The sequence below is a fragment of the Micropterus dolomieu genome, linkage group LG07, assembly GCF_021292245.1.
Source record: "Micropterus dolomieu isolate WLL.071019.BEF.003 ecotype Adirondacks linkage group LG07, ASM2129224v1, whole genome shotgun sequence".
Lineage (NCBI taxonomy): Eukaryota > Metazoa > Chordata > Actinopteri > Centrarchiformes > Centrarchidae > Micropterus > Micropterus dolomieu.
Window position 1 is genome coordinate 9,155,487 of NC_060156.1, and position 21,691 is coordinate 9,177,177.

The 21,691-nt window shown below is 39.1% G+C and overlaps 1 protein-coding gene across 1 annotated transcript; it reads right to left on the reverse strand.

The window, feature by feature from the left end:
- Positions 1-2,509: 2,509 nt before the first annotated feature.
- Positions 2,510-13,950, reverse strand: chmp2ba (charged multivesicular body protein 2Ba). Its single transcript, XM_046054797.1, has 6 exons — positions 13,758-13,950; positions 10,877-10,968; positions 8,062-8,256; positions 6,705-6,807; positions 6,270-6,376; positions 2,510-4,400 (listed from the first exon to the last, which is right to left on the reverse strand). The coding sequence occupies exons 1-6, from the start codon at positions 13,789-13,791 to the stop codon at positions 4,287-4,289; spliced, it is 645 nt and encodes a 214-aa protein (XP_045910753.1). The 5' UTR covers positions 13,792-13,950; the 3' UTR covers positions 2,510-4,286.
- Positions 13,951-21,691: the final 7,741 nt, after the last annotated feature.

The following is a 21,691-nucleotide window of genomic DNA, read 5'->3' on the forward strand; positions in this document are numbered from 1 at the left end:
TGAATGGAAATGTACAGTATTTTAATCAGCCAGTCACTTTTCTTTTTTGGAAGTCGAAACGGTTTTCATTATTATGATGCGCTGGTTTGAAGTGGCATCTACCAGCCATGACATTTTAATGTACTGAATCTTGACTGTGCCTTGTTTGCTGATGGTATATTAATTACACAGACCAAATATAATGTAATCCATCAGCACCAAGTGTGCAGATGAGTACTCATATAGATCAGCCCTGTGCCTTTCTAAAACCAGACATCAGCAATACCGTCCTTCACTTTGTCCTTTGTTTTGTAATTGTATTTGCTATTGCATTTGTGATTAGAGTTGATACCTCTGTGATTAATTACTTGTCATGTGAAAAATGTTTTTTATTTAAGCCATTGTTTTAAAAAAGGTAATATATTTAATGTTTCACAGCAACCTATTTATTTGAGCTCTAATATATTATGTTGATCTACTTTTCTGAGTGCACTCTTTGATTTATGGATTGAAGTCAGGGATATCGGATATGTGAAACTTTTTTTTGACATTTTTTTAAGCAAATGGATCTGAGGTCTGCTGTTTCCTTGTTGTGTGAGACAGAATTCATTTTTCATGTTTTTTGGATGTTATGCTTTTGTTGTTGCTGCCTTGACAAAGTGTCACACGAAGAGGAACATCAGCCAGTCACAAGACTCTGACCTGGTTAGCATGATTCATGTGAAACATCTAAAGTGAAGAAGCAAGCCAACTTCCCTCTCATTCAAAATCTAGGCCTTTATTCTTGACATACATCAGGAACCATTAATTGGTGCCTGGAAGACATTTTAGTGTGTCACATTAACATAGGGCTAAGAAAGGCTGTGTAAGAATGTATTGTAAAAAGACAGATATGAAGTGCCTTTATTCAACTTGATTGAAAATATACAGTAAATATGCCAAAGAGACATAGCAGGTTTGTACAAAAATTTGTGATTATATTGAGAAATTCCGTTACCTGATACTGGAAAGTAAATCAGTTTAATTATTCTCTGACAATAAAAGAGAGCTTGATTCCATGATGAGCTACATGTACCATCGCTCATTTTAACAATATACATTGTCCTATGAATACATACATTAGGAGAGAGCCTGGTCACGTGTACAGCACAAACTACAGTTCATGGCTCTGTCGCTGCAGATTAATAAATAAAAATTTTAACTCAGAAACAAGCAGTTCCCACTGTGATTCATGTACAGCTGTCTAACTGGAGTGACATCACATTGTATGACTTTTAAATAATTAATTTGCATTTTATTACATGACATAAGTATTTAATCACCTACCAACCAGTAAGAATTCCGGTTCTGTGGCTCAGTAAGAAGCATCTCAAGGTCCTGGAGTGGCCTAGCCAGTCTCCAGACCTGAACCCAATAGAAAATCTTTGGAGGGAGCTGAAAGTCCGTATTGCCCAGCGACAGCCCTAAAACCTGAAGGATCTGGAGAAGGTCTGTATGGAGGAGTGGACCAAAATCACTGCTGCAGTGTGTGCAAACCTGGTCAAGAACTACAGGGAACGCATGATCTCTGTAATTGCAAACAAAGGTTTCTGTACCAAATATTAAGTTCTGCTTTTCTGATGTATCAAATACTTATGTCATGCAATACAATGTAAATTAACTATTTAAAAATCATACAATGTGATTTTCTGGATTTTTGTTTTAGATTCCGTCTCTCTCAGTTGAAGTGTACCTGTGATAAAAATTACTGACCTCTACATGCTTTGTAAGTAGGAAAACCTGCAAAATCAGCAGTGTATCAAATACTTGTTCTCCCCACTATAGTTGCAGCGGGGTCATCAGGCTGCCAACACATTTTTTGAGGCTGTACAGTGAAAAGTTATAGGCAGGGTATGCTGAATAGGACAGATAATAAGAAGCCTCTTAGTACTGAGCTCACAGTTGCCTAAAGCCTAAATACGGCTGCTCTTCAAGACACCTGTAAAATTTAAAATGACTCTTGGTACTGTTCTTCACTTTGTTTAATTTTAACAATATGCTAATGAGTAATCAGTTTTCCCTCTGAATGCATATACCAGATGCATTACTAAACAAGTTTGCATAAGTAAATGCAGAATAAACAAGCTTGTACCTCGCAATGCTCAGATCTGAGTCAGTTTGTATACTGGTGATTTTGCACATTTTTCTCCTATTTACTACAAATCACATGGTGATTTCTACTTCTAGTTCTGTATGATATAAACATCTATTAGCAGGCTCTTGGTTATGCAGTTTCATTGCGATTTTAAAAGTCTGCACTGCTTTACTCCGATATCACTTCAACAAAAAATAAATGCTGATTTTATGCTTGTTGTGAAGAGTCTGTCATTCAAATGTACATGAATGAGAGTTTAATTTCATATGAATATTTAGAATCAAACAGCACGAATTGGAAAACGGTCCGTAGAAATGTATAGTATACATAAGTTCTAGTTAGCATGCAAAAACGCTGGTATGGTCCAATAAAGGGAAAAACAGATCCTCACCAAACTGTACCTGAAGAAACTTTATTACTTATAAAAGCCTTAAACCCTTTACAGAGTCACTTTATAATGACTAAAGAATCAAATAGGAGGATGCATACACCTTTTAGAAAGTGTGGAAATTTCCTAACCATGAAACTGCACTCAAACATTGTCAAAATCTGTTAGAACATTGTTTCCACTCACAATCACAAAAGACTGTAGGAAAGGTAGAGGAAAGAATGATTTACAAAAAAAACTAAAAATAAAAACAATGAATTATGTTTCATGCAAGACTGAAAACATTTTCAATTTGTTTTGGCAATGGGAATCAATATGGGAACAGACGGAGAAAGACAGAAAGAAATATTATGTCTCTGTCACTCTCCTGAAGCTGGCTGGCATTAACAAATCATTGTACAGAGGATGATGCCTCAGCTCTGAAGAAGAGGAAAAATCTCTTTGATCACAGTGTCATTATAGCAAACACTTCCATCATTTTGTTGCTGTAGTGTGCGTGTATGTTTATGAGTGAGGCAGCTTTAAATAACTAATGACAGTAACTGCACAGCAGCTGAAAGAGAAGAGGGACTGCAGGACCACCGTAAATCCAATGTCCAGTATAGGAAAAAAAACATACAGAAAGATACACAATCAGATAGCAAACATCAACTAATGAAGTCAAAACAAAAATACCCATCACTTGATAACCCAGTAGTATCAAACAATCGATTCAAAACTCTATGCTAACTATACGCCAGTCTTTCATTAGTTCTAATATTTGTTTGATTAAGCTTCATAACATGACCTGTACAGCATCACAACTTCAGTGGTGCTAATTAAATGCTTGCCCTCAAATCAACCCATCTCACCACCTCATGCATTTCAGTAAAATGAAGGCCTTAGCCCTAGCCCAAAGGCATCAGTGTTACACATTTCACATGCATATGTTTATCTGAGTACATAATCTCCAGTATCTATGGTAGCGTACCTTTAAAAACACGATCATTAATTAGCTAGTTGACCAGCTGTGTGACGATGCCTGTTCTCCCTTTCACTTGCATGGCTAAGTAACAGTGTCCCGTCTCTTGACACCCCAGGATATTTTACCCACATAACAATGAAATACATGTACACAGAGTGGATGGTAGTTTGACTTAGAGGACATAAATCAGATGGGCTTTAAATGAACCGGTGGCAACAATGATAGCAGGTAAACATGGGGAAGTGGAAAATACAAGTTCCATCTGGTTACTGTCGACCACTAAGCTCTTTTTAATTACCATGTTCTACTCATACCCATCTTCAGTCACTTAAACGCTGATAGATTATATAACTAACTCAAGTTTGGCCAAAACATCAGATGGGAAAAGCCAAGGTCACATATACTGTAGCCCTTATAAAGATAGAGATGGGTGGTAAACAACAGTGTAGGTGGTTCAGATCTCTTTAGGTGAAGCATCCATTATTAGTTCACTAATGTGGCTGTGGCCACTCCCGTGTCATAATAAATATTATTTTCGCATAAATAGATCACATGTTCTGCCCTAATGATCTGTAAGGCAACCTGCTGAAGAATGCATGAATATGTGTTAATATACATCTGTCTGCCTGCATGTCTTCAAATGTCTTAATGTCTTAATGTGTGTGTGTGTGTGTGTGTGTGTGTGTGTGTGTGTGTGCACCCTTTGTTACACCTGTAGCACTTGAACGATGACAAAAAACCAATGTGTCTGACAGAGTCCGTATTAATAAGTACTAATGTTGCACAGGTTTATAATGTGAACATTAATACGAAGGAGACAATTAGTCCACTCCCAGGGCTCGGAGCTGCCTCTCAATCTCGTCGTCAGAGATGGTGGCTTGTTTGGAGGAAGCGGCGCTGGGGAGACTCTTTCCTGCAGCTGGAGCTTTCACCATCTGGAAACGCACATGGGCAGAAAAATCCCATTAGCACACACGCTCAATTCAAACTCACTCACAATCACAAAGCTTGGTCTTTGTTGTGAGATTGGCTGTCATGTAAAGCGGCCTACTGCAGCTCCAAAGCTCAAAATGTAAAACATTTGCTCAGATTTGAGAAATGTTATTGTCAATTATATTGGAAAACTATTAACTCCATAAAACAATTCATTCTGCATATAGGGACAGCCGTCTTGACTTTGAAATTGGGTTACCCGTTTAGAAGAGAAGCAGGAAGGGCATCACTGATTATTACCTTTGCCTGCTGCTCCTCAGGTATATAAGTTGGTGGATTCATTTAGTTTGTCTCTTTCCCTCCCTGGGCATGGTGTTTGTTGTTTGGTTTTTCCTTGTGTTTATTTTCTTTGTTCATTACACTTCACTGTATAAACATGCAGAACACTACTGATGTTACTGATTCACATTGCCATTGTTTACTTAAAAAGCTATGTCTTGTCCTCTCCCCTGAGCCAGGCTGTGACAACGTACTTTGTGATGTCTCATTAAAAAATTACTGCAGACCATCTCAGCTTTAATGCAAGTGGGTGTCAATTACACAAGCATTATTTTTTACAGCATTAATCATCCTTCATTTGTAAGAAAAAAAAAAAAAAACACAGGCTTAAGTTGTAAGAAATCACCTTGTAACATTGTTTAATCTCTCCTCTGAAAGTATGACTTTCTGGTTTGGTCTGGTTAACAAGTCAACTATTTTCAGTGCTGTAACATTTTTAAAGTGAAACTTTGCCGATTTTAAACCAGCTATGTATCATTACAAAGTGGGTAGTATATGCAAATTAACAATGGTTAATTTTCCCGTGTATTAGCTTAACATTAGTAGCTCTGAGTGGATTTTTGTAGGAGTGGGGAAGTGCAAAAGGGTTTTTTTTTCTCTGTAATGTACAGCCAATTTAAAAACATTTTGCATCTTTCTACTGCATGGACAGCCCAGTATTATGAATACACCCTCTTTCCAGCAGGGAGAAATATCCCTTTAAGGCTTTTTAACTGGTATTATACAAGTGTTGCAACAATCTGGCACTCAGCACCAAATGCCACAATTAAATTCAGTGGATCTCAATTCAAACTACTAATAAATACTTAAAACCATTACATATATTTAACGATAATTCCACTGAATATGACAACACATATGGTTGCTTATTTACTTACGGTAATTTCCCCCAAACTACCATAGTTTATGAGTCTTGTAAGTTCCTTTCAGCTTTAGGGCTGAAGCTTTTATTTATTTGCTTTTCCAAGAAAATGCATGATACAAGGACATTGAGAGAATTATCTGCTCGGTCTTTTACTGTGATGGAGCAGGAAATAAATACCCCTCCCCCTCATCCAAAATACAAACACAGTTTTGCAGGTTTTTTATGAAGCTTGCCTATTTGTTCTCTCCAGCTGTGGGCTTGTTTATGGGACAATTGGTGGTTTTGTACATTGTGTTATGAGAGGTAATAACTCATGAAGCCCCCCAGGGGGAGACACACACCCAGCAGATGGGCATCTCAGCAGTTCCACACACTACAGTAAATGGGAGCTAGAAGAGCTGAGGGCTAGCCCCACCATGTGGCAGCTGGAACACATTTTAACAGTGGAGTAAAAGCCATGTGGAACACTTATTGTTCAGTTCATGTTGCTAAGGGATGTGCACACCATTAGACTCATTACATGTGTATAATATGTGATAAAAAAAATAGTAGATTGTTCTGAAACTGGTATTGCCAATGGGCATAAAAGTGTTTTCTAACAATATGTAGTATAAAGTTAAGGTAAGGCCAGTGGTAGTTTCACTCTCTCTCATTTTGAATTGCTTACCTTTCCTGAGATCTCAATGCCGATCTCATCCAGAACCTGGTTGACAATGTCCTGAGATTCTTCTTCATCCCCAGACTCATCAAAGATGTCATCCAAAGTGTCGTTGACTGGACAGATAGTGAGACAGGGAAGGAGGAGATGAAGACAGACAGGTCAATTAAGTACAAGTCAAAGACTGATTTTCAATCATAGTTTAGAATTTAGAGTGAGACAGCTAAGCTGTGTGAAGGCTTGTGTGTTGGTATTTACACTTTAAATTACAAAAAGAAAACCTGTCTATTTACATGCCATAATCAAACTTTCATTTTTCTCTTGCCCTCAGCAAAACACACACGTCAACACACACGTCACTCCTTACACCATTCACATAAATCCTGACAATCTGGTTATGGCAAACCTATAAATACCGGAGACATTTGTGTGTTGTGTCCTTACTCATGTCCTCGGTCATGCCCATCTTCATGTTCTCCTTCTGGAAGTCCTGCATGGTCTTCAGGGTTTTCTCTGGATCCATCTTTTTATTGACCGCTTGCATTGTCTGTACACATTAAGACAGTTAGTTATTTACAAGTTAAGCTGGTACTGAGAAGCAACACATTGCAAGAGCTGCAAAAGGGATGTAGCAAATTAACAAGACTTTCATGCCAGACCTTTTTGAAATGTCCTGTGTTAGTTCTTACACAGCCTTCTTTTTCATCATAGGAGGGTGGTAAAATATGTGCAAAAAACTAAATTATCTTATTCACATGGTCATCATGACCATGTGAATAAGACCATTCAAGACCAACACATTCATGACCATTCATTTAGGGCTGCAACTAACGTTAATCTTCATTTTCGATTAATCTGACAAATATTTTCTCTAGCTGCGTCTATAAAATATCAGAAAATTGAGAAAGTGTCGATCATAATCTTTTCATACTCCAGGTAAATTACCTTTCATGTCACAGACAAGGCAGTTTCCCAAGGAGCAAATTCCAGATTATTTCTGCACAAATCAGTTTGTCTCCCAAGAAACCATGCTTACCCTTTGCTCCCCATATTATGGGGTGGAAAGTGCTGCACTATTCATTGATTAAACTGGAAAATCTAGGAACATCTGTGTGTATAAGCAAACTAGCCCTAATGTACATAAAAACGATTACCCCACTCTCTCTCTCTCTCCCTCTCAGACAGACACACACACACACACACCTCATCACACTCCATTAATCTGAAGCCTAATTATATTTGACCTGTCTATGTTTGCCAAGTCTCTCACTCTGTACAGTGCATTGCTCCTGGCCAATTATTACCTCTCACACTTCATTTACAATAACGCCATGAGACTTGGCTTTAAACACGAACAGATCCCACATTAATACTTTAATTACAACACTAAAACATTGATATGAGTAAACCCCCGAAACTAGTTCATATGCAAAACAGAAACACACCGAACTTTTCTAACAGTGAGTTGAATATACTTGAAATCAAATGTTTAATCGAAGTGTGAGCAAAATAATGCAACAAATGAGTTCTTAACTTATTGTTAGATAAGCGCATCCTCTTGTTTGTTAGTAAGGACACTGTATATGTTGGGTAGGTACAGTTTTCTTTAGCAAAAAAGATGAATATAAAGCTGTGTAAACAATAAACCAAGAGATAACAAACTCAGCAGCCTGTGTTGGTTGTTATACAATGTGTTGCTTTTCACAATTGGCTTGTCTTAAGGCATGCACTAAACACTTAAATACATTTTAAAACCAGGCCTTAGACCAGTTGAACTGAATGACAGGTTCCAGGTTCTTACCTTGGCTGTGGTGGACATGGCGCCGGCCATCTTCATTTGGGAGTTCATGACCTTTGTCTGCGTAGACATGGAGGTGACTTTGGAACTGACGGCGTATGTGCGGTTCTTCTGCTTCCTCAGCTGGACCAGCTGTTTGGCGAGAATCTTGCAGGCCTCCTTGTTACCACTCCTCGCCATTTTCTTGATTTCGGCCTCCTGGAAGGGAAGAGGAGAATCTGGGACATAAGAACACTTGATTGACATTAACAACATTCTTCAGCTGTGTTTGAATTTTAGTATGTGCAATGTCAGCATGCAAACTTAACAAATTAGTGAGAGTATGCACAAAGTATGAATGAACATTCATAAGAATGGAGTCCATGTTACATATTAGATATATCCATTGTGTCCCTGAGCAAGACACCTAACCCCTGGTTGCTCCAGAGGCGTGCGACCTCTGACATATATAGCAATTGTAAGTCGTTTTGGATAAAAACGTCAGCTAAATGAGTAACATGTAAAACGTAAGCGTAAATATTACAGAATGGTATTGGGTGACATAAAAATAAGCAGATGAAGCAGCCACTAAAAGGTCCAAATTCTAATTTAACTACATTGTAGATGCCTGGAACAAATCAGTTAAAAGGTACTGAATGTTTAGTGTCTCCTGGTTTCATGGGTAAGTAAGTCATGTGCAAAAATAAGCTTTATGTTTAGAGATAATAGTCCTGCATATAAGCATGTAAATGAAGAAGAAGAAAAAGTTTAGTGTCACACATATTGCAGATTAGCTGTAGTGGAGCAGCTACCTTACATGACGGATACATTTTTTTTCAAAGTAATGTTTTGTGATATAATTGCCACCAATGATTCATCTGTTTAACCAATACGAAATGCTTAACCATGTCAAAAGCCGCATTTAGATCTTGGAAAATCAGGATGGAATAATCAGCAGCCTTGTTGACCTAGAAGACCAGTTTCTGTGCCCTGGAGGCTACTGATTGGGAAAACCACATCAATTTCACTTTTTCAAGGGTCCATCAGTCGGTTTCGTCATCTTAGGTGACATTCCAGGACTCTGGAGGGTCTTTGTAGAGTAGGTTGTGTAATCATTAAGAAAATATATTACCTGTGCTGCTAGTGATCTTGTGACCTGAAAAGTACTATCACAATTTCCTCTGACTGTGCCATATAACACATAATACACAAATACACACCCACAGACAAGTACTCGTGCATGTATACACATATGTGTATATGTATTGATAAACAAACAGAAACGTATCCCAAATGCTCCCGAGAGACCAGTGTGTTTGCAAATATAGACACGGTAAATAAAGTCATCTGGAACAGGCCTTAGACACTGGCAAGCAGATTCATGCTCTCAGCTTTGGTAAACATCAGAAATTAAACTGATGCCCACAGGGATCCTTAGCGTAGGCATGAGCTTGTGTGAGCATCCCAAGAGAGGAGAGTGGAGCTCCAGGTTACGTTGAGCTAGCCAGGCCTCTCAGCTCTTTTACGTACAACAGCCACAGTAGGCAGCAGAGCTAAAAGCATCTTCAGGAAACAACAATCAATTATTAGTCGTTGATGAAGAAACAGACATTCCCCACTCAGCTCAGTGTCTCGGGTTTGTTTCTTTCTTACACACACACACACACACTTCAGTCTGTCTTTGCCTGCTTGTGAGTAGAAAAACAATTCAAATGAATGCCATGGAGAACAAAAAAAATGCAGAGCTGTGTGAGGAAAAAACACACACACAGTGACAATAATACTGTCAACTGCACTGTCATATGAAAAACTATGACTGCTTCAATGGGGAAAAGACACAGTTGAGAGCAGTGGGACTGCTGCTGATGTGAAGCTCATAATGTCTTATTTACTGCCCTGTCGGAAAAGGGGGTGAAGGGGAGTGATGGATAGACAGTGCTCTCCTAGACATGAAGGAATGCAGCACACACATGTGAGGCTGTTAGGCTTTGCCTGGTAGGGAATCTTTATGTATAAAGAACTTCAAATGCAGACACTTTTTAAGGCCTTACATTCACATTTAACAATACATTACTTTTCAAAGTAGACTTTCTTGACATGTCTGTTTCAATTCTCTTTCTAATGTATTAAGTCCTAAAAAAAAACTACATGGAAAATGCACAACTAGGCTTAAAATGTACTTTAGAGGGTTTTTTTTTTGGGGGGGGGGGGGGCTTAATCTTGTGTCATTTTTTTTGCCGTATTTGTGTGTGTGCTGTGTGTATGCTCATATTTGAAGCATTCAGGGTGGTGTTGGCAGGGGGCAGCAGACATTATTGTACTAATCTGCTATGGGTCATCATTTCCATTTCTTAGCTAAAGTATATTTTATTCAGAATTAGACTAATTAGCGAAAAGCATTAATGAGGAACAAAACTCTGGTTCCCCAGGGAGGTAATTATGTCCTATATGATATTTACTTAATACAACAGAGGGAAGAGGACACAGCCGTCTTCTTTCATCTTTCAGAGAGGGGAAATGTTATTGCGTCTGTGAATATAGCCTTATCATGCAACTCTGTGAGTGTGTGTTTGTGTGTGTGAGAGAGTGAGAGAATAGTCTCACTTGCCTGAAGCAAAGCCACCACACCACATCATTATTGTCTATTCATTTAGACCCTAGCCAATCAGGCTTAATCCCAGATTGTAGGAAGTGCATGTGTGTTCAAAAAGCGGGGGGGGGGGGGGGGTCTTAATAAAGCATTGATGCAATATGTAGAAATCTAAGGAAAATGCTTTGCGTAGGGATACTTTTGTTCCCCAGACTCTTTGTGTGTGTGTGTGTGTGTGTGTGGTCCCACCATTTGTTTCTCTTGTTTCTCCAGCGCTGCTCTGTCCCTGGTGATCTGTCTCTGAGTGCCACGGAGCTCCTTAGACTGCTCCTTGATTATATCTTGGGCACGAGACAGAAAGGAAGAAAGGTAAGTTCATACTTCGAAAAAGGTAAAGCACAGAGACAATTATAAAACCCATGTGCCTTTCCAAGTTACCAAAATGTGAACACACTCTCTCTGACTTTCTGTAATTACATGAGTTTACTTTTTGAGTTTATCAAATAAGGAAAGTCAAGTTAAAACACAGTACTAAAGCTATGTGCCATGAAAAGTAGTGGTAAGATAACTCCAGTCTGGAAATCTGGCATCCCTCATGACTTGCATAGTCTACATAATCAGAAGATGACAGCTGAACATAAAGTCCAAATAAAGACCGGCAGCAAGAATATTTTTCTTCTTCTGTGTTTAAATTGTGCACCGCCCTCTACGTTTTTTGTTCTCAGGACATTATAGGTGAATTGGTAAAAAAAGAACCATAAAACCAGTAAAGATGATCGAGTTTTCACTGCGTTTCTTGATGCAGTTAGAAAGGGGCAGGGTCCATGTCAGCTGCACGGCTTTGGAAGAAATCTAAAACATCTATTCAGTGGCTTAAGAGTGGGCAGGTTTGAGTGTGCACACTGAGAACGCATACTGACACACCGCCAGCTGTGAAGTGCCTGGGCAGCTCACACCAATATTGAGTCAGCTCTCAACCACCCACACAAAGTGGCATCATGTGAGATTATAATGTATGACCCTGAAGTCACACATTCATACATGACTTCTGAGTGAGGTACAACCAAACACACACAACCTTCAAGAGAAAGAAAGCAAATATTAACACTCTATTGTAGATTTGGCACTAAAATATCTGATTTATTTTATTTACATCTGCTTTATAATCTAAAACAGATTCAGTCTGAATTTGGAGGCGCTTTAGGATATTGCAGTCTACATAATACACTAGTTTTAGATAAATCTATACTCAATCTTCAGAATTACATAAATGTCCAGAATAAGTAGATACATAGATTAAATAAGAAATGTATCAAGTAAAGTCAGTTTTACTTAACATGTAGCCCAAAATCACTAATAAAAATAAAAAAATAATAATTAACAATAAAAAGTAAAGGAAAAAACCTCAGAAAAAGCAACAGAGGAGGGATGGACCAATGGCAATAGATGAGTACAGAATAAAACAACAACTTATAAGTTTATTTTCATCATTTATGTTGAAATCATTAAGAACTGAATCCATTTCTAAACAACTGATTCAGCTCTATATTCATAAGTTGCAATACCATTTAATAGGAAATATAATTTTGGGGCAAAAGCAAACCACTGCCAAAAAATGCTTATTCTTTCTGAAACGTTCAGCAATCATGAACTTGGTCAAGACATGTACGTGCGTTGGACCACTTGTGGGAACAACGCATGTATACGTATAAGGTGACGTGCCGCCAACGTCTCAAAGTGGGAGGGATATCGTCCTACAAATGTGTGTGATCTAACCCCCCCACCCTTCTCCATTCGCCAAATAACCAGAAACCACTTCGACCACCCTACCCAGGGCAACAACGAGAAACACTGTGCCCAGAGAGCGGAGGATGAGAGAAATTAGGATCACGAGATGGAGACGGCGAAATATCACAGCTGAGGAGAGCTGAATATGGCTTGGCATGGAGTGGAGGTAATGCAGCACAGTAAGTACAGCACGCAGACGATCGGTATGGGTGAAACTGGAATGACAATGATGGGAGGAGAAGGTAGGCGGTGCTGTGAAAAGATTTGCCTTAGCCAAACTGTTTTAAACTGCAGGTAATATACCATTATGTTTTATCATGGAATTCTCCACACAAATATGTTTGGGGTTCAGAAGAGGTGGAGCCCTCCCTCTGTAAATCCAGCCCTAGAAGTCAATATAATCAGTTTTTGAATATAGCATAATTGATTCATTAAATTTGATAAAGGAGAGGCTGGTTTCCCATTTTGACCTTGTGAGGCTGATTAGCTCGCCTGGAGAAATACTTAGATTGAAAGGCATTTTGGACTTTTGACATCCTTTTATATTACAGATTATAATGACCACATCCAACTACAAAGACAGGATGGCATGATCTCATATTTCAACAGCCTTTTCTTTACATTACAGAAATTACTAACACTGTCTGGGATACTGTCTGGGTGTATATATTTTACCAGCGCACAGCAAGGCAGTTACTTTATGTGCCAAACATAAATGGACAGTAATGTAGCTTAATAAATGTACTCCTGATTAAAAATAAATGACGTGAGAGGTGGAGCTGAGGTAAAGCAGCCCTTGGATCAATCTGAATAAATAATAAAAACAATGAAAGAATATAAAGGTTAAAACAAACATTATATTTTCTAATCACTATTTGAAATGACAACGTTTTCACATACATCTGGGAGTAACTGCGGTTTATGTTCCCCTTTTTATTTAACTTAGTCGATAGAAAACAATAACTTAACCTTTGCTCTAGTGCAGCAGTTCAGACACCTTCTTTCTATATGGACCTAACCTTAACAAATAGCTAAAGATTAGAGTTTCATCAGTAACCTTGTAGCAAGTAACACCACATAATGTTGTTCAGAGTAACACTGTAATCCAGCCACAACGTTATATGTTACAGAAATAGCACGTTCATCTACGCTACATTAAGTTTGGCAGCGCTTCATCGCTGGTTTCAGACTTCAGCCAGTAATGTGACTTGTGACTTAACTAGACCCAGAACAGGTTAAACAAGTCAGCGTCAAATTAGCTTATTTAAGATGGGAACAACACAGCAGTCTGTACACCGGGGCTAAAAACAAGTTAGCTAGCTTTGTTACCCAGAGCACTTACCATCGACAGTCTTCTTCTTGAAAAGGGAAGCCATGTCGCTACTTTGTATTAACTTAAATACTAATTACAAAATCCTGTACTCATATAATGTGTGATTCCTATCGTCAATACCGTCACACCAGGGCGGTGGGTCAGTTTAGCAGCTCCGGTTTCCTGGTTGACTTTCTGTTGCCGGAGTTCCTCCCTCAGCTGACTGACTCAACCACTCCGGGTGACGTCACGGCGGGACTCTCATGCTGCCTTCAAGTGTACCTTGTAAAATGCCGCATCAAAATCAGAAAAAGTCTATCTCAATTGTCGTAAAAACTAAATGAAACATGTCAACAGGGTGGTGTGGTGTCACCCCTCCATTTTGACTGTAATCCAATGAATGTCTGATCTACAGAAGAATGTCACCTTAAGGACAACGTGTATATTTTGACCCAGAGAGACCTACCTAGAGGAAAAGTCAGACAATGGTAGTCCTACTGTAGTTGCACCTTGCAAAGTGCCCACTCCAGTAACAAAATAAATAAATAAAATTGAATTATAATTTTATGTGGTTGAATTGAGATATTAAGACACAAGTGCTGATATTCTTTTTGTTTATTCATACATACGTTCAAACACATTGGCAATATTCCATGCAGTACTTGAAAGCAGCAAAAAGGCACAGGAATGATAATAAACTGTTAATTTGCAACAAAGACATTTCTTATTATTTCTTAATGATAAGGCCAAGCAAGCAAATAAAGTCCTACTGACATGTGTGGGTTGCCTATCATTTTACTTTTACTTTTCACATTTACAGCATATTTAATCCAACTGATGTGGTAATTGGCTCTCCTTTCAAATGGGTTTGAAAGAAGAGCCAATAGTATATGTGAGCAGTCTATGCATCTGGACATGTTATCAGTATATACATTATTCATAGCCCACATATATGTAAACTGTTTTAAGGAAACATATTGTCCTAATAATAACCCACACAGCTTCTCACAGCATCATAAATGTCGTTCTTGTCGATTTCCTTCCTCATCTCTTTATCCCAAGGGGCGAGGGGTTTCTTGCACTCCGGTGTGTATTCATATATTCGTATTGTCTTATTTCATATTGATGCTGAGAGCAACTTTATGTGCGGCGGTGGGACTCTTGAACCATAACCAACTCAATTTGGTGCATGTGTGTGTCTGTGTTGGAGGTGGCGGTGGGAGGTAGCACGGAAGACTCAAGGTGGGGGGGTCTTAGCCCAGAAATTGTGAGAGACGCCAAGTTAGGGCTGAAGGAGAGGAGAGAAGGGTGACTTTGAGGAGAAGGAGACGAGGACGGGTAGCCCTTAGCTCTTTTCTCCATCTCCAAGGAGGTATGTCTGTGTGCGTGCACTTGCCTGTGTGCATCACCATGTCGTCCTGAGGCGTTGTTCTTGTTAAGGTTATTAGGGAAGATGTTTGCTGCTAATCAGTAGAGGACTACAGGGACCCCTACTAAACGGCCTCATCATCAGAGGGCCCCAGTGGTGATAAATCTAGCCCCGAGCACCCAGAGGGCCTGCAGGTACAAAGCCTGTATCAGTCTCTGGCTTTGTTGCTAAAAAAGTAGGAGCATGTAAATCAATACCTAGGGATCACATTTGGGCCTTTTCTACCTGTGATGGATATATTAGAGCTTTATAAAATATGCATTGTAGAATTGATCAATATTGCACAGTTGGAAGCCTTAAACCTGAATTTATTGTAAAGAGACACTTTAATTGGATTCCATATAAATATACCTTATTTCTAGCATTGCTATTATTGTTACCCTCACCCTAACCTTTAAGTAAAGGTTTTTGTTATTGTTATTGTTTTAGAGACTTCTCCAACTGGAATAAAAAGACAACACAAAAAGAAAAAAAAATTATCAATCATTAAATAAAATTTCTTTTTAATAGTTGGCAAAACTTGCCCTTTTTACAAATAGTAAATTCTGGTGTAACATGTTTTGTGTTAGTACATGCAACAAAGGAAAGGTATGTAATGTAAGGTAATAAATAAAATGTGGGAAAATGCTTGTCTTCTCTTTTTGGTTTCCACTGTCTTTTGATATCACTTTCTCCCCCTTTTCTCCACTTTCTTCAACTATCTGTCTCTCCCGTTCTCCTCCTCCACCTCCTCCTCTCTGTGATCTAGCCCCAGGGCAAGCAGACACATAACGTTAAGGCACTAACTACAGAGTGTATGGACACACACACACACACAGCAGAGAGAGACGTTCAAGTGTGAAATGAGATCTCTGCACAATCAGTGGGAGTCGCAGCCATAAAGCACATCAAGCTTTTCAGCTTTAAGGTATCATTGAACAAATCGTCAGAAATCCTTTCATCTGATAACTGTAGAGTTATTCTTGTAACAACTGTGTTTCTCTCCTCTTCACAGATAGACCCATTCAGGGACACCCAATGATGAAACCAAGTAGTGGGTCTAGCAGTGAGTGGTTCTGTTTATTTATTTGTACTTAAAAGGACAGCAACTTATATTTTGCACAGTATAACAAAAATTAACCCCCCACCCCCACCCCCACCATGCAGTAACTGCAAGTATTACATTTTCAGCCACCAGCTTTAAAGTGATATAATATAGACACATGCAGAAACATGAATTTCAAATTTCAATAGTAACCCTAGAAAGCAAGACTTCATATCCATCACAACAGAGACAGACAATCCTATCACAATGATGTCTATTTTTTATAGCAATGGGCTCGTAATCTGCCCCATATGTGAGCAATACCACAAATTCCATTATTTTTGTCTATTTTGTCATTTGCAATAGAATTTCAACAAAGCTCCCTCAGGCATCCTCAAGCTGTATATCTCATACCGCATATTTATCAAGCATAAATCCTGGACTATAATAGGATATAAGACAAGACTGCATTCTTCCCTGTGCCCTGACATGTAAGTAGGCTGAAATATGTTTGTATGCAAACCACAGGGAGACCAGGGGGTGTGATGGGAGACACGGGATTTCAAGAGCACTTCTTTCTCCTATGGATGGATACTTCACTGCTACCCAGATGGAGAGACAGAGACAGATAGAAAGAGGCAGGCAGGACACAGAGTAGCAGGGGGTTCAAGGAAAAGGAGAACAGAGGGCAATTTCACAGACAGGAAGAGAAGGATGAATCAATGGAGCAATCAAAGGTAGAGGAGAGCAGGGACAGTGGCAGAAGTTCACAGGTTGGTCAAAAAGTCAGAAACTGATCGATACACATACCTTGGACTCTTGGCCACTGTAGGCTTATACAGTCACTTTAGCTTTACATAAACTGTTATATTTTGTTTGTTTGATCTCTTCAAAAACCAGTGAAAAAATGACAAGTTTTAGTTATATGGGGGTTACTTACCGGACAATTTCTTGTTCACAGTAACTTGGTCAGGCTAAGTCTCACCTCACAATGATGACAACTTTCAAGGAGGTCACAGCACCCACCCAAGAAATAGTCAGTCACATAACCTCCATAATACCTCAACTATACAAGAACATGTTCATTAGTGAGATTTCAAGCTGCTGGTAGGGGGATTTTGTTACCTGCGGACAGACGCAGGTTAGCGGTTTTCCCGTTTTAAGTCCTGATGCTGTAGCCTCAAATTTAATACAGATATGTTAATAGGGTATCGATCTTTTAATCCAACGTGAATAAGCATATTGCCCAAAATGTCGAACTATTCTTTTAACAATAAAAGACAAGCTAATCAGTTTCACTTTCAACGATGCGTTTTGTTACTTTTAGTACAGTAACACAATGAATTATTTCTTCTGACGTTCTGATCCATTTCCAAAGTATGTAGTGGAGAGGGTTTAGGACATACGGAAGACAGTGGGTGGCTGAGAGAGTGGGAAGAGGCAGGAAGACAGGGTGATATCAGCGGGGGAGGCAGGGGCCAGGGAGTTTGGGATGGCCTAATAAATCGAGTGAGTGACTCCACTCATTTCTGCCCGTGGGACGAATCTAGTCGAGCTCACTGGCATAGTGCAGCATCAGGGAATTGTGGGTAATGAGAGATTATTCTCCCCTGTAGTGTTTGCTCATCATCATTGCCACTCACAACCTCCCCAGCCTCACACAAAAGCATGCACACACATCCTAACACAGGCAGGTGTGGAGTTATGTACAACACGTGCAGACACACATATACACAGACAGTGGGACACATCTTGCAGACATGCAGTTGGTTTTGTGAGTAAGGTCAAACTGCGAGGTGTTATTGTTTAAATCTGCTGCTGGCGCCAATTTTGGATGTCACACTCAGTGAGGCACACACAAACACACACACACACACACACACACACACACACACACACAGTTCAATGACACCCTCTTTTATCCACAGGTCCTTTTTGCCTGAGGATGTCAATCTGTCTGAGGGTAGATCCTACATGCATCCAACCAGAACCTTCTTTTACCCTTTCTCTCTCTCTTCTGTCTCTCCAGTCTATGGTCCTCCTCGCCCTGGGGCCCGGCTGCGACCACAAGAAGTAGGCTGGTGGTCCCAGCAGGGGCCGAGGCTCAGACACACCATTAGCATGAGGGAATTATAGTCATTACAACTGGAAGGGCAACGGAGGACAAGTGCTTCACTCTGCAGAGGAGGGAGGAGGTTTGGGAAGTTGTGTGAGGGGGGAAACAGACAAAGTGGGAAGCTTTATTAATCAGATAGTTGAGAATGTATCCAACATGTAATACATGGATGTATTTATAAATTAATATGTTTATTCTAGACATTGCATTTGAGATGAAAGTTTCTATAATCCATGCAGGACAGTGTCATTAGTAATGACAGTTGGACAGGTGGGTAAGGTGAGTTTTTCAACTGAGAATCATCAAGCTGGAAGAGTGGAAAATCACCTTGAGCTGGAATTTCACACCAACTGTTTCCATTTTGGTTTGGTTGTTGTTTAATAAATGATTCAATAATGATCGAAATAAAATTCTGCAATGCAAGTGAACTCCAGGGGACACATATTACTTTAATTCAAGTCATGTACAGTCTTGATTGACATCGAGTTTGAACCCTATCATTTTAATTAGCCTCACTGTTAATTTAGTGTGTGAAAATATGATATTTGCTTTTTAAAGAAGAGAATATACTTTAGATGTTATGTTCTCAATGTAGTATTTATCTCTTATGAAAAGTAAAAACACATTCTGTTTTTAAAGAGCTGGTATTATGCTTTTGGGCTTCTTCCCTCTCCATTGAGTTATATACCTTTTTTGTGCATGTAATAGATTTGCACTGTGAGACTTCAGAGCTCAGTTAAAACTTTATGGATGAAAGATACCCTTGTTACAGATTAATAATTCACCACTCTTGCTCCAGTCTATGTTGCCAAGCTGGTCAGCCACATGTACAGCTGAACCAAGCCGTGTTTACCAGCTTCTCAGTGACCCGCCTTCTCTGCTTCTGATTGGCTAATAGTCCTTAACTGGGAAGTGCGCATGTACAACTCCCAACAAAGATCATGTAGAGACAAGATGTATCACTCCGTAGCTAAAACGAAGAGTTCAACACAGGGTGAAAAGAGGAGCTGCATCAATGTGCAGTATGACAAAAATATGGTGTTTTTTGAAAATTAAACCATGTAAATCTGTTCTGGTACAACCCCTAAATAAGATTTTAAACCTGAAAATGAGCATAATAATGACCATTGTATAGGACTGATATCAATAGTTTTGTAAAGATAGAACAAACCTTGAATCACCAAGATGTGGAGGAGGGGCCCCCAAAGCAAAATCTTACCCAGGGCCCCAAAAAGGCTGCAACTGGCCATTCTGGCGCATTTTCACTCAAAGGTGTCTGCATAGCAAAAGAAGCTTCCCGTGTTTCCATTTATTCCTTTGTGTTTTCATTCGTGCTGGAGAGCATTTTCTTACAGTCACAGATAATATGAACCTATTCAACATTCTTCCCCATGTCATTGTTTAAACCAGACATCAATATTTTGCTCCAAAAGTAATAGAGCAAAATTGTATGGAAAAGAACCCGTATACTTAATTTCACACATATCCAAAGTATGACTCAAATGTTGTGCATAAACAGTATATATTTCCAATTTGCTGCAGATTTTCTAATTGAACATTTAAATCCATGTCCAGCTTTTGTTTAAAATGAAAATTCCTCCCAGTTTAACCCTCCGAGGGGGACACATAAATGAAGTAGATTCCCCTCCATCGACGTGACCCTGTCTTTGAGTCCTCATCATCTCATTAACTTCTGCTGGACAGCCTGGGCAGTTTGCTTTATCTTTATACACGCAGAATATGAGCTAAAACTGGGTGGACTATAAGTAATCATCTGCTTTTTAAGCAAGGTCAGCATGGTGACTCTGAGGGAACCCAATATCCGCTGGTCACTTTGTTAACAGACAGACAGCATGGGCGCAGACACACAAGCACGCACGCTGTGAAGGAAGTGCTCCTCTTTGTCTAGTCTTTGCAATTAAAACTCTCATTTCCATTTATAAAATGTGCAATAATGGCTAGAACAATTAAAACTGATTGTGTGAGATCACTGAGATAATGAAAAGGCTAAAGCGTGGCACTTTTGTTTGACAGAAAAACCCTTGTAACAGTTTTTTTTCCCTTTGGCTTAACACAGAAATTCCTTTTCCATTAACTTACAAATGATGTCTTTTGCTCATTACAAAACACACTGATACTACCACCGTGTTGTTCTGTGTCTCACTTAAACTGAATTATATATCAAGATCCGTTTTCCGGTTTTAAATTAGAGGAAACAATGTTATACATAGTAAGGGTTTTTCCGAATATGAAATATGAATATCCAGTCATATTGCATCACCACGCACTTGAAGATGCACTAATGATTCTTTAATTAGACTTTAATGTTTGCACTCCACCCCCACCTCTCACACATACTACACTAAACTGCATAAAATTATCCACTGAATGTACAGAGAGACACACACAGATAGCATGTGTGAAATAATGGAAGAATGTCAGTTATTTAATTGGTCAGATACTGGTTTTTTAGATACATTTTCCTTGACTTAACGTCACAGATTTCACAACAATGACATAGGAAATGAGCAGTGGTACCCAAAAAAATAAATGTTCATCCACATGTTAAAAGGTGTCATCTTTGTCATTAAACCATATTGTACTGTACAATACTGTAAATGTTGTTTTCTTGGATTTTCCACACTATACATTTATATTTCACTATATATATAGTTTATACATATAATATATATATATGTATATATAATGCTATATAGTCAATGGCCTTCGAGTAGCCCAATTTATATGAGAAAACCTGCATGTGCAGTGTTCATTTGTTTTGCCTTGAATGTACACAGGAGCCTTGTGCATCATCTCTGTCCTCATCATTGTCATCATCATCTTCAGGTCGTCCAGAGAGTCAGCTGAGGCAGGTGTGTGTTTCTACAGACTCTCTCCAGGGCCAAAGAACGATAACAACCGCACTACAAAATTCATGATGCTGCAGTCTGCCTAATGCGAGACATCATCATCAACAGCACTCAGCGCTATCTCACACCTGCCTCATCAAGAGTGCGGTGTAAGGTTGCAAAGGATAAATCTTTAATTTGGCAACATACTCCATTTTTTTGTTGAATAATACTTTGACAAAAAAGTGTGGACTTTATGGAAGGCAAAATTGTTTTTAATTGTCAGCGTCTCCAAATTAGGAAGGGTGAACTTTCTTTGATTTTTTTCTTTTACCTCTGAGACTAAGATCTGGGACACAACACTTGTGACCTGTTTCTTGGGATGTATCCCCAAAACCGCCTCCCTCTCAGAGAAGAATGCTCCTCTGAAATGTGTCTGTGATCTAAAGTAGTGGAAGTGAAATTTCTTTAGATCTAAAGCACTGGAGGAGCCCCCTCGTTCTTTGAGGGGTAATAACAGCAGGAAAAGCAAACAATTCTCCAACT

What these genes read in the sequence shown, in the direction of transcription:
- chmp2ba (XM_046054797.1), bottom strand. Translation starts at nt 13,791, where the DNA reads ATGGCTTCCCTTTTCAAGAAGAAGACTGTCGATG. An exon ending in CCATGTCCACCACAGCCAAG is followed by an intron (nt 6,808 to 8,061) that starts GTAAGAACCTGG and finishes TAATGTGTACAG; the next exon opens with ACAATGCAAGCGGTCAATAA. An exon ending in GGGCATGACCGAGGACATGA is followed by an intron (nt 6,377 to 6,704) that starts GTAAGGACACAA and finishes CTATCTGTCCAG; the next exon opens with TCAACGACACTTTGGATGAC.